The sequence below is a fragment of the Amblyomma americanum genome, chromosome 1 (genome assembly GCF_052857255.1).
Source record: "Amblyomma americanum isolate KBUSLIRL-KWMA chromosome 1, ASM5285725v1, whole genome shotgun sequence".
Classification (NCBI taxonomy): Eukaryota; Metazoa; Arthropoda; class Arachnida; order Ixodida; family Ixodidae; genus Amblyomma; species Amblyomma americanum.
Window position 1 is genome coordinate 431,963,591 of NC_135497.1, and position 12,411 is coordinate 431,976,001.

A 12,411-nucleotide genomic window follows, 5' to 3' on the forward strand; every position below is an offset into this window, starting at 1 on the left:
GCACATTTCAAAGCCTACAATTCCGTACCTCTTGTTGTACTATAACTATCACCATGCCTAACCTTCAGTCAACCACAGATACAAGCAACACTCACCTTGAGACCACGCCAGAGGATAGGGAGGTAGCATTGGTAGAGCATTCTGGCTAAAGCTCTGTCTTTTCGTGCAGCATGTAGCCCTCTCAAAAACTGCAAAAGGAAATTCTAACAGATTTTAAAAGCGGAAGGGGCACCACATGAACACGCAAGAGCAGTATGCCTGCATTTGTCTCTCGACAAGGTAAATTGTTTGGCGAGTTGGTTTCTATATTCCATAACTACAGCGCAACGAATGGGACGAAAAAGACACAGGCAGAGACACAACACAGCGCTGCCGTTACCGTTGTGCCATATCTGCATCAGGTCTCACACAACCTGAAGAGAATTGGAAAACATGGGGGGGTTGATGTGTTTTCTGCACCTATTCGATTGTCCAGCCTGGTGAAGAAAGTTATTTCGGCCAACAGTGAACCACGCGGCTGTTTTAAAAGGCATGCAAAACATTTTGTCCCCTGCCATGTGGGAGTCATCTACTCTTTTCCGCTATTATGCGGAAAGCGATACATAGGTCAAACCGGGCGATGTATCAACGAAAGATTAAAGGAGCATGAATATATCTCACGTGGCGCCATAGTTGTTTTAGGCAGTAGCCACATGCAGTAGCTAGGCCGTCTGCGTGACTTGGCCTGCCTGCGCGGGGAGGGGGTGCCCGCATGAGGCTCGCGGCGGCTGGCAGGCGTGTCGTGCTCGTGCCGGCATTCACTGGGCTGGAATAGAACTGTCCAGTTGGCGTCTCAACGCTATCGTTTCCTCAACTCAACATGGTGTTAGAAGTAACTGAATTCCCACAGTAAGCCCAAGCGGGGATGCTTCCTCTCGCTCGGATACGTATCAACGCTGGCACACGTCACAGCAGCGTCTACGGCCTGGACTACGCGGCCAGTACATGGCGTCCTTCGTCATTCAACCGCCCGAGGCCTTATGCGTCAGGACTTCTGCTTACTGGCCGAAATGGAGGAAGCGGTTCGAGCGTTTCTACACTGCTTCCGTTCTCTGCGACAAATCATGGTCACACCAGGTCGACACGCTCCTTTACTTGATAGGCGACCACGCCGAGGACGTCTTCTCAACCTTCAAACTCTCCCGTGAGAACGCTCAGATCTTGGAAGTCGTCCTAAAGCATTTCGACAGCTACTTCATACCGCGGTGCAACGTAATTTTTGAACGGGCCCGCATCAACACGAGGGTCCATAACAACTGCGAATCCGTGGAAGACATCGTAACTGCGCCTCACACGCTTTCCAACCATTGTGAGTACGACACCCTCCGAGAGGAACTTTTTCGAGACAGACTGGTCATCGGCATTCAAGACCAGAAATTGTCAGATTTCAACTAGACGCTGATCTTACTCTGCAGAGGGCGCTAGAGAGTATCAGGCAGGTCGAAAGCATTCGTCAGCAGCAAGCGGAGCTTCACCCCGAAACGCTGACCGTCAACAAAGTTTCATCAGGTGAACAGCAAGTCAGGCACCCCACGAATTGTGCTCACGTCAATGACGGCCGAGAGCACTTTGAATCAAGGCCACATCCGCGTCCAGCTGACAGCATTCCGTCATCGTGTCGTTGGTGTGGAAAAGGACAACACCCGCGTTCACTCTGTCCAGCGCGGACGCAGGTATGCTGGGGCTGCCAAAAAGGGCCACTACGCGTCTGTGTGCATGTCACGCTGGGTAAACATCGCTGAAGCACTAGAACCCGACAGCCAAGGTAGATTTCTCGGAACCGTCCTGTTCTTCGATACGACCACATAGGAGACATCCATTCTCGTGCAAGGACAACCTGTGAAATTCAAGACAGACACAGGTGCCGACGAATCTGTCCTCCCACCTACGACTTTCAGCATGCTCCGACATCAGCCTCCGTTGTCTGTAGCTCCTCGGCAGCTGTACGGTCCTGATGGTGACCTCTCGCAGCCAAGGGCATAGCGCGTCTTCAACTCGCCTACCGTGGACGTGAAACGCTCCATGACGTCTACGTGCTGGAAGATGTCCACACTCCCTTACTCGGCAATCCCGCCATCAAAGACTTGCAGGTGCTAACCTTCGTCAGCGCCGTCGCAAAGAAGGTGAGCCCAAGTGACGAATTTACTTCGTTGTTTCAAGGCCTCGGAAAGCTACTAAGAGAACACCACTATCGCCTGCACGAAGGCGCGAAACCATTTGCTTTGAGCACCCTCGCCGCATACCAATTACGCTCTACACGAAAACAAGGCTTGAACTGCAGCGAATAGAAAATATTCGCGTCATTTCACCTGTTGGTGAGCCGACGGAATTGTGTGCACGAATGGTGGTAGTCCAAAAACCAAACGTTGATGTTAGAATTTGCGTCCACTTCTCCGAGCTCAACCGTCACGTCCTACGGGATTGGCATCCGATTCCTTCTGTTGAGCATACACTCGGGCTGCGCCATGCAGCCAAGGTGTTTTCGAATCTGGATGCGAATTCAGGGTTCTGGCAGATACCACTCAGTGAAGGCAGCAAGAAGCTTCATCACTTTCATCAGGCCAATCGGAAGGTTTTCCTTCAACAGGCTTCTATTTGGCACCGCCTCCTCTCCCGAGTACTTCCAGAAGCAGATGTCAAAAATTCTGGAATGTGTCAACAGAGTTTAGTGTCATATGGACGACATCCTTATCTGGGGTTCAGACGAAACAGAGCACAACGAGACACTCTGCGCCGTTCTTCAACGACTAAGACGGGTGTCACGCTAAACGAAAACAAGTGCCTGTTCCACGTCGACCAGCCAACGTTCCTGGGTCACAAGCTTGACCAGCAAGAAATAAAACCGGACGACAAAAAGGTTGAGGCCATCTTACAGATGAACAGCCCGACCAACAGAAGCGAGCGGCAAAGGGTGCTTGGGATGGCAACCTATCTTGTCTGCTTTGTCACCAACCTCCATGACGTGCTCCAACCGCTCACTTGCTTGCTGTCAAAAAAGCAGGAATTTGGGGCATTCCTCAGCAGCAAGCGTTTGACAAGTGGAAGCGACTACTTTCGTCACGCCCAGTGCTAGGGATGTACGACCCTGCAAAGTGTGGAGTTGTCAGTGCAGACGCTTCTTCCTATAGATTGATGGCGGTGATTCCACAGAAACAGGCCAGTCGCAAATTTTCGGTCATCGCTTATGCCTCCCGGCTTCTATCTGACACAGAGAAACGCAATGCGCAAATAGAAAAAGAGGCTCTAGCCTTAATTTGGGCTTGCGGAAAGTTCAGCGACTATCTCGTCGGCAAGTTGTTCACACTCGAGACCGAACACAAGCCGCTGGTACCAATCTTTATGTCAAAGAGTCTTGATGACCTTACACCTCGACTACAGAGGCTCAAATGGGGATGATGCGGTACAATTACAAGGTGTCGTACGTCCCTGGAAACGACCTCCTCGCCACTGACACGCTTTCCAAAACACCGCTTCAAGAAGCCGGTGACACGGAGCTTGATGGCGAAATCGAAGCTTTTGTCCGCTGCGCGAGGTCAACTCTTCCTTTTAAGCTGCACTGCCTTCAGTGGCTGAAAGAATCCAAAAAATCAGATCACGTTGGCTTGTATCTCCCAGAAAAATGCAAGAAAAGGGGCCTTCCATGTGGGATTTGCCCCTTGAGTTCAGGCCTTTCTACGAGCATCGTAACCAACTCACCGTGGAGGACAATCTGCTACTCTACGCAGCCCGGGTGGTTGCCCCACTCACTTGCAGGAACGAAATTCTGTGTCTTCTGTACGAAGGCCACTTCGGCATTACGAAGACGCAAGCTTGCGCCAAGGACCCCATTTGTTGACCTACAGTGGCCAAAGGCATCGCAACCACGATACAACATTGTCCGGATTGTGTCAAGACGTCCAGCAACCGAAAAATGCCGCTTCGAAGCGCTGAGTTTCCTTCAAGACCATGGGAGAGAGTTACAATGAACCTTTTTAGCTTCAACAGCCACTGGTGATTAATCGTGACTGATTATTACTCCAGATATCCAGAACTTACTCGTTTAGAGAAACTGTCATATAGCACAGTGATCAATCACTGCAAATCAATTTTCGCCCGGCACGCCAATCCAGAGGTGGTAGGCTCGGTTAATGGTCCGCAGTTCTCGTCCTCCGATTTCGCAGTTTGCTCAATAATACGGGTTCAAACACGTCCCATCAAGCCCACAATACCCTCAGAGCAACGGACACGCTGAGGCTACGGTAAAATTATCAAAACTTCAATGAATAAGACCTAAGACCCATACCTGACCCTCTTGTCCTACAGGTCAACTCCATTGAAAAATAGATACAGCCCCTCTGAACTAATGATTGGGAAGTGGTTGCGGACAATGATTCCTCCTACTCCCGGATAGCGTGTTCCCCGTTTGCCAGACGCCACTAAACTACGGAATTTTGAAATCCAATACCGCGAACACCAGCGAAGAGATTACGATAGACGGCATGGCGTACGGCAACTTCCGATCCTTCTGGAAAGAGATGAACTGTTGGTTGCCGACTTAGAGCGAAAAAGAAACGTGGCGTCGCCCGCAAGCGGGCCTACGTCAAATATAGTTGACACTTGGAAAGGTTCTATACGGCGAAATCGAACCCATCTTATTCCTTTTCTCAAGCCTGCGAAAGAGGAGAGAGACCACCAATACGTCGTATACGACGAATCTCTCCGTGGGGTTTCAGTTTCTCAGGAAGATTCCCAAACAACCTGCGCTGACGCCTACTACGAGGAATCTGGAATCTCCCCCTGGTACATCAGTTTCTCTAGAAGATTCACAAACGACCTGCGCTGACGCCTCCCACCGGCACACCAGGTGTGGACGTTGCGGTTGCTTTATTCTCAGGGGAGATGTTGTAGACAGTAGCCACATGTATTGGCTAGGCCGTCTGCGTGGCTTGGCTTGGATGCGAGGGGGGGGGGGGGGCGTGATGCTCGCGGCGGCTGGCAGGCGTCTCGTGCTCGTGCCGGCATTCGCTCGGCTGGAATAGAACTGTCCGGTTGGCGTCTCTACGCTCTCATTTTCTCAACCCAGCAATAGTAGGCCACGTAGCCAAACACTGTAGTTGGCCACGTAGCCAAACACTGCAGAAACTGCAAAAGTGGTGAACATGATGACGAACATGACATCGATGCCTACAATCCACTGTACAACAAGTGCGATGCGATAGGTTGCAACCACGACTCGCTGACACGAGAAATTTTAGAAGCACACGTCATAGCAAGGCTCCCAAAGGTTTGTATAAGCGCACCCTCCCTATCGCTTTCACAAAAAGAAAAACAATACCTCGACTCGAATGCTGACTCTCGTGTGCTTTATTTCGAATGTTTTAAATTTTTTTGTGACTTGTGTGCTTTGCCTTTCATTTCTGCCTTCCAGTCGGGTACTTATTCCGGCTGGCTACTAATAAAGGTTTCAGTTTTCAGTACAGCGCTGTGTTGTGGCCCTGTCTGTGTCCTTCGCCCGTTCGTTGCGCTCTCGTCTCTACACCAATTCACGTGCTTCCTCTTTCACAATAGTATACAAATCCTGTTACGCAACAGCTGAATTTAGAATTCTTTGCATTTCAACAGACATTGAGCACAAAAACTGACAGACTGACTATTCTGTAAATGATTTAATGTACTGCTTAAGCAGGGTGACCACAAAATAGAAAGCAGTTTAAATTGATGGAAGTCATATCTAGAGCACACAGAAAGAACGCATGGCAATATAAACACATCAAAACTATGCCTCAACTGCCTCAACTGCCATATATTTGAAAATGCTTTGCTCATTGCAGCAGATCAGTGCGTTGAAATACCCTCATACATGAAAAAAATGTGCTTTTATCTACTGTTTGAGGCATTTGAAAGACGACATGCAGACAAAATCTACACTGCGCTACGCCACCACGGAAATAAAATGCAACAACGCATCAAGCTAGCAAGTTTTGAAAGCAAGGATAAGCAGCAATTGAAAGAACATCAGCATTGCAGCTTTCTGCTCTTCAGTCACTGCCACATGCAATTCATAGCCAATGCATTCATTAATATGGCCAGCTCATTAACTTCTGGTAGAGATTTTCCTGAAACGCTACCATAAATACAAACATCAGATGACCAAGGTAAAAATTGAGAGAGATCAATGGGCCGATCTAATGAAAATGTTTAGCGTTAGACTTGCATTTCCCTTTGCGTGGCACGACGCATCATACAAAATCCTGCACATCCACGTTTACCGCGCGCTTAGTCTTCTTTGTACTTAGATACATTTGTACGCTTCTACCTGCTTCCCCTCAAAAGCAGGATTTCTCGTCTGACAGGGACGAGTCACCGCACGTGTTTTGGTTTCGCTCGTTTGGCTCTCTGCACATCTCTCCGACGCTTTTTACGCAGCTCGTTCAAGGTCCTGGTTCAATAAGGCCCATCCACAAGCACCACGCGATGTTGTTAACCATTTAACTGCAAACCCCGAGCTGTACTCGTCGTGGAAGACTGTACGAATATCACAGCCAAAGAGTAGTTGCGGCTAGAAATTGCGTAGTTTGCAATTTTGGACGATCGAGCAGGAGACTCCAACCGTCTGAAAATACACAATTAAACTTTGCAACCAATTCTTTTTAATGGTGCGCCACTTGGAATCTCAAGAACCAACTGGAAAGCCAAATTGGAATCTCAAAAAGCAATTGGATTTATCAACTGGTTTTGAAAATTCGAACGGGTTACTAAAATTCCACTTCGTGTCACCCCAATTGGTTAAAGACGCCAACTGTAATCTGGAACCAATTAAAACCGCCAATTGGAGTCGGCAAATCCAGTTGTATAATCCAATTGGACCAAGCATCTGGATTGCTATATCCTGTTGAGTCCACTTGGATCCAAATGGAGGTCCAATAGGTTCCATTCGGATGCCAATAGCTTTTTTACTGGGATTTCTTGTGATAAGCAGCGTGCACTGAAGGAAGGCAGTCATCAGCGACAAATGCATACTGTACATGCATACAGCACCAGCTGCAGCGTGATAACGATCAGCTCAAGGCTGCCGCATTATTATTTGTGATGAATAATGGCACGGCAGTGGTTGCTGCTCGGCCCATAACAAGGTACTCTGGATTGCTGGCTGGAGACACCAGCCATGTAGCTTGTTCGCTTTCAGTTTTGACTTATTGAGAGACATGTGATTTCGGAACGGCATCTACTCCGAAGAGATCTGTTGCCTTCTCAATGCTTGCCAAGTATATCACTTAAGACCACCTTCAGAGCACCTTGCATACACTCACAACAATTTTTCATCAAATATTTGGCAGTACAATCATCTGAATTAGGTTCAGGATTTCAATACAACAAAGAGCAGTGATAAACAATATATGTCACAACCAACATACACGCTGTGGCGTACCCTTCGTTGCACTGCTACTAAGCATTGCATGAAAACACTTGGCAAGAAAAGAGTGTTGCTCACCCTGAACAAGTTTGTTTGGTGGGCACTGGAAATATCTCCATTCACAGTCCAGTCCATTATTTTCTGTATGTTTTCTTCAAGGACCTGCGAGGGCACAAGGGCAGACGAGCACGAGAAGGATGAGGCATCTGTCGAAAAAGAATAACTACCAAGGACCACGTGGCACACCGAGATCAGTGCAGCAGCGAACCCGTCCCCCGTGCAGCGACAACTGCGACTTGATAGAAGCAGTGGAGCATACTTTGCTTGAATGCCCTGCATATGCTGAGTAACGTGCATATTATCAACATCTTATGAAATCACTCACTCAAGTCTCTTTAACGGTTTTGTATTAGGGCCCTTAGCCTGCCATAGGCAGCAGAAACGCACTATGAACTTTTCACTTTATCATTTTCATGCTATTGGCCTTCCCGACACTCTAATTTCTCCATTCAGTACTCATATTGAACATTCTCTATGCAGTGAAATTTGTTATCACAATTTCAACACCTCTCTCATTCGATCTTCGTCTCCCGAAACCCCTTCCCTACGCAGAGTAGCAAGTCAGCAATTTAAACGTCGGTTAAATTATGTTTTTCAAATAAACAGCTCTCTCTATCAAACTCCTTCGCTTTGCCTTAAATACTGGCGGTTTTTACATGCTAAAACTGCGCTGTGAGCTACAAGGAACAATTTCCGGATTAATTTCGACTCCTTGGGGTTTTCTAACATTCACTCAGATCTTAATATATCAGTGTGTTCGCAGATCACACTTACAGTCCACTAAAACTAGGCTGCCTAGGCTGGATTCCAACAATTACTTTTTCTTTTATTTGCCCGTATGCACGTGCCAAGTTCGTAACAAGCAATTATGCCACTGCCTGCATAATAATGTTCTCATAACGAAACAGGTTTATCATTTTATAGGAATTAATGTTCCAAACCAATTCAGGCTATAAGTTGCGTCTCAGTGGAGCGCTCCAGATATTTCTGGCCGCCTCGGTTTTTCTTTATGCACTGACAACACACACTGCACACCCTCAAGCATTTCGCCTACATCAAAACACAGCTGCCACTGCTGCGATCGATTTTGCATCTTTATAGGGTCAGCAGCCCAGCATCAGAACAAATAAGCCACCACAGCGGCTCCTCTGAATGGCAGTTCCATAGATATACATGACGGAAGCCAACAGTGAAAAACCAAGGAGCATATAGAATTTTTTTCATATTTGGTGTTGATTAGGTAGAAATTAAGTGTTATTATTATTATATAGCTTAAAAATAATTGATAAGTAGGCGGCACTGATGAACATTCGAAAACAAAAGATTGAACAGCTGCCGTTGTTGCTGACGGAAAATTCGGAGGTCATAAGTTTGGCTCCCACCGACTACAAGTGGTTGTTTTTCTTCTGCTTTCCTATCAATTAAGTCATAAATTCATAACAACGTGTTTCCAAGTAGTCAACACCACAAATTAATAAAAAGAAACATCCCCTTCGCTCCTTGGTTTCTTTGACTGTTGCCTTCTGTCATGTATGTCATAACGAGCACCTCTTTTCCCTATCTTGACTGCTCAGTTGATAAATAGATAAGTAGATAAATACCAGGTGCGTTTAAAAAGAAACCAAACTTTCGAAACAGCCCACTAACCGACAGAGGAAGCGCGCTGCAGCTAGCGAGCGCACATAGCGGAAAGTTTAGGCAAAAACTGCCATTTGCCGTGTTTCACTCCGACCATTAGTTGGCGAGCTACAGCTACTGAAATGAGGATGTGCACAAGCTGTAGGGTAAGAGTGACAACGAAATAGCCTGAAGAACAAAGTGTGTGTGTGAACTTTTAGTAAAAACTTTGGAAAACTTACACACCGACAATTCAATTGCTTATCCAAGCGCTAAGAGGGTTTGAGTTGCTATCAGTGCCATGATTGGTTTAAGCGTTTTGGACATGGCAGAATGTTACTCGATGATGATCCCAATCCTCGATGACATTCCATATCAAGAGATGATGACCATGTTACTAACTTGAGTGCTGTGATTCACAAAAATTCTCGTTTAACTGTTCGCGAAGTTGCTGACAAATTAGGCATCAGCGCAAGATTACACCATCAGATTTTGAGTGACAAACTTGAGCTGCATCATGCCAGCGCAGAACTTGTGCACTGTTTACTGACTAACTATAAGAAACAGACCCATGATGAAATCGGCCAGGAGCTGCTTGCCACTGCTAATGACAACAAAAACTTCCTGAAGAACATAACAGGGGAAGAGATGTGGGTTTAGGCTATGATGTGGAAACGAAGGTGCAGTCGTCGTGGTGGGCGGGTAAAGGATCTTCTCGCTCCAAAAAAAGCAAGCATGAGTCGGTCAAAGATGGACGTGATATTTGGGGTTGTTTTTTACTGAAAAAGCATTGTCTGTCAAGAATTTCTGCCACGTGGTCACATGGTAAACAAGGAAGACTACCAGAACATTCTAGCATGTTTAACGGACGCTGTGCACAGGAAGAGGCCTGAGTTATAAGTAAATGAGTAGAACTTGTTGAGGGCGAGTTGGTGCATCTCAACAGGAAAAACTGGCACCAAATCAGACAAAAACAGCCCCTGTCCATCGGCGACTGTCTATCCGTGACGACACAACGCGCCTGCCCAGTCTTTCTGGCTGTGTGTAGTATGATTTGGCGCCAGTTTTCTCTGTGCTCCTGAATTATGCGAAAACCAGACTTGAACGTTGCATCATGACATTGTGCCGGCTCACGCATCGCTCCTTGTCTGCAGCTATCTAGCAAAATATCGCACTTCCGTTGTGCCCTATCCACCGTATTCTCCGGACCTAGCCCCAGGAGACTTTCCTGCTTCCCAAACTTCAAACTACATTGAAAGGATGTCATTTTCGAACCAAAGAAGAGATTTAGGAGATTCGGGACAATGCGACAAGATACCTGTTCACCATCCCAAAAGTGTCCTAAAGGAGGCTTTTCAAAATTGAAAGAAACAATGCGAACAAGTATTGCCAACTGAGCGTACTACTTCGAGGGGGACAGTGCTTAAAAACGTTGCACAATAAGAAATAAAGGTGTTATCGGAAAAGTTTGGTTTCTTTATTGAGCCCCACCTCGTATTTGCATCCCCTTTGTATCATGGTGGGAGCAAGTGCCACCTTGCCCAGTAAATAAAGTGGTTAATTGGGTTATTGTCTTATATGTTTTGCAACTGCCTACCTCCTTTTTTAAACTTTGACTCCTGTTATTGTTCAATTTTCTTTGACCTCCATTCAAGGCAATTTTTAGTGTTGCAAGCAATGTTTTTTTTCTGTAGTGTTTCGCGCAATTTCTCCACTCTGCTTTCACCCCACAATACTCTAGTCTTTTCTTGCTCGTTTCTATTCCTGATGTGTTAATTTTACTTTGACTATCCCTAGAACCAAACAGTACTAGAAAGCTCAATATGTCCTGTCCAAAATCTGGAAAAAGAAGCAGTAGCACGATAGACATGGCTAAAGAAACGGCAAAGAAAATTTGTAGATTTTTCCATTAAGGTTTTTATACGTTTGGCGAAATTACTATCTAAACTTATATCCGCGTCATTAATAGTATCGAATGCATAGAGGTTGTACTGCAACAATTCTGACACGTGAGATTTTGACACAACCAGGGTTGAATGGTTGCAAGTGCTGGCCTTTACGTGATGATAGGTAATCTTTCTAGAAGAACATCTGCTAGTATTTTTATAGATACAGTAATACTGACGAGTCTATTTGACTGATGAGGTGAATATTCTTTGTGGAAAATGAGCGAAATCTTAAAATTACTCTTCTAATGATTCGGAAAACAGAAGTTCTTGCTATCGTAGGTGAATGTTGGGATAGCGCCTGGAATCGCAATGTGGATGTTAGCGAACAACTGCAGCAAAGGAACGGTGAAATAGATGCCTGAAATTGCGATTTTATTTTTTTACTGTTCTCTCCCTCCTGTGAGCATCAGCAGTGAGCTGCAAGAAGCAATGGGGGTATGCATATTGCCTTAGAGATTGTAAAAACGGAGTGGATAAATCTGTGACCAAAATAAAAATGCAGAGCTGAGAGGGCTATACAGCTTCCGCGGAAGCTGTATATCCCTATCATATGCTAGCCATCCCAGTTAGCTCATTTGATAGAGCAACTCCTCCGGTATGGCAGTGGTCGCAGGATTGAACCCTGTACCGGGACGAATTTTTTTAACATTTTATGGAAGCTGTATTGCTTTCATCTGTAGGCATAAGGCTGCGCTTTGGTGGATGTCAATGAGTAACTACCCCTTTATTCATAATTGGGGTATGCGAATAGAGAAATTTCAATTTTAATTTATTTCAGATACCTCAGGGACGCTTAACGTGAAGGGCTTTACATGAAGGTTGGGCTTATAATAAGATGTCAATAGAAGATAGAATCGATGGCTGACATGACATAAATCACGTTTGTGTGGACAATGGCACTTGTGGCAAGGCTGTTCCTGCCCTCGGATCTTTTGGCGAAAAGGAAGTCAAGGTGAGTAGTGGTGCGAGCTTGGGGTGAATAGGCGGCCTTATCGTGGCCTTCACATGGTGCAAAACGAGGAGCGGGTTTAATAGAAGAACTACGAGGAAAAAAATGTCTATTTTATGACAGAGACAGTCTCATGATCTTGACGCATTTCTAAAGGTTAGGCAATCCCATTTTATTCTTAAGGTAACACTTACAGCTCCAGCTGGCAGTATTACTTCATGCGCTGCAGCCGCCATATTTAAGCAGCCAATGGCTTTCACGGTGATGGCTTCTGCGTTGCACGTCACTGTCAAGAGACTAAAGGTAATTTACTTGTCACCGAGAATGGTGCCCCACTCAAGCCCAACTCATACGGAACATCACTGGGGCCCTGTTAATTAGGGCTCCACCCGAGAAGGCGGCAA

At 46.2% G+C, this 12,411-nt stretch overlaps 1 protein-coding gene across 1 annotated transcript in view; it reads right to left on the reverse strand.

The window, feature by feature from the left end:
* The window catches only part of LOC144103903 (condensin-2 complex subunit G2-like), a 151,344-nt gene that overhangs the window by 70,673 nt on the left and 68,260 nt on the right, over positions 1–12,411 (reverse strand). Inside the window, exons 8-9 of the mRNA XM_077636619.1 lie at positions 7,511–7,594; positions 96–188 (exon numbers count right to left, since the gene is read on the reverse strand). Coding sequence (XP_077492745.1) covers positions 96–188; positions 7,511–7,594 — 177 coding nt within the window. The remainder of the gene's footprint in view (positions 1–95; positions 189–7,510; positions 7,595–12,411) is intronic.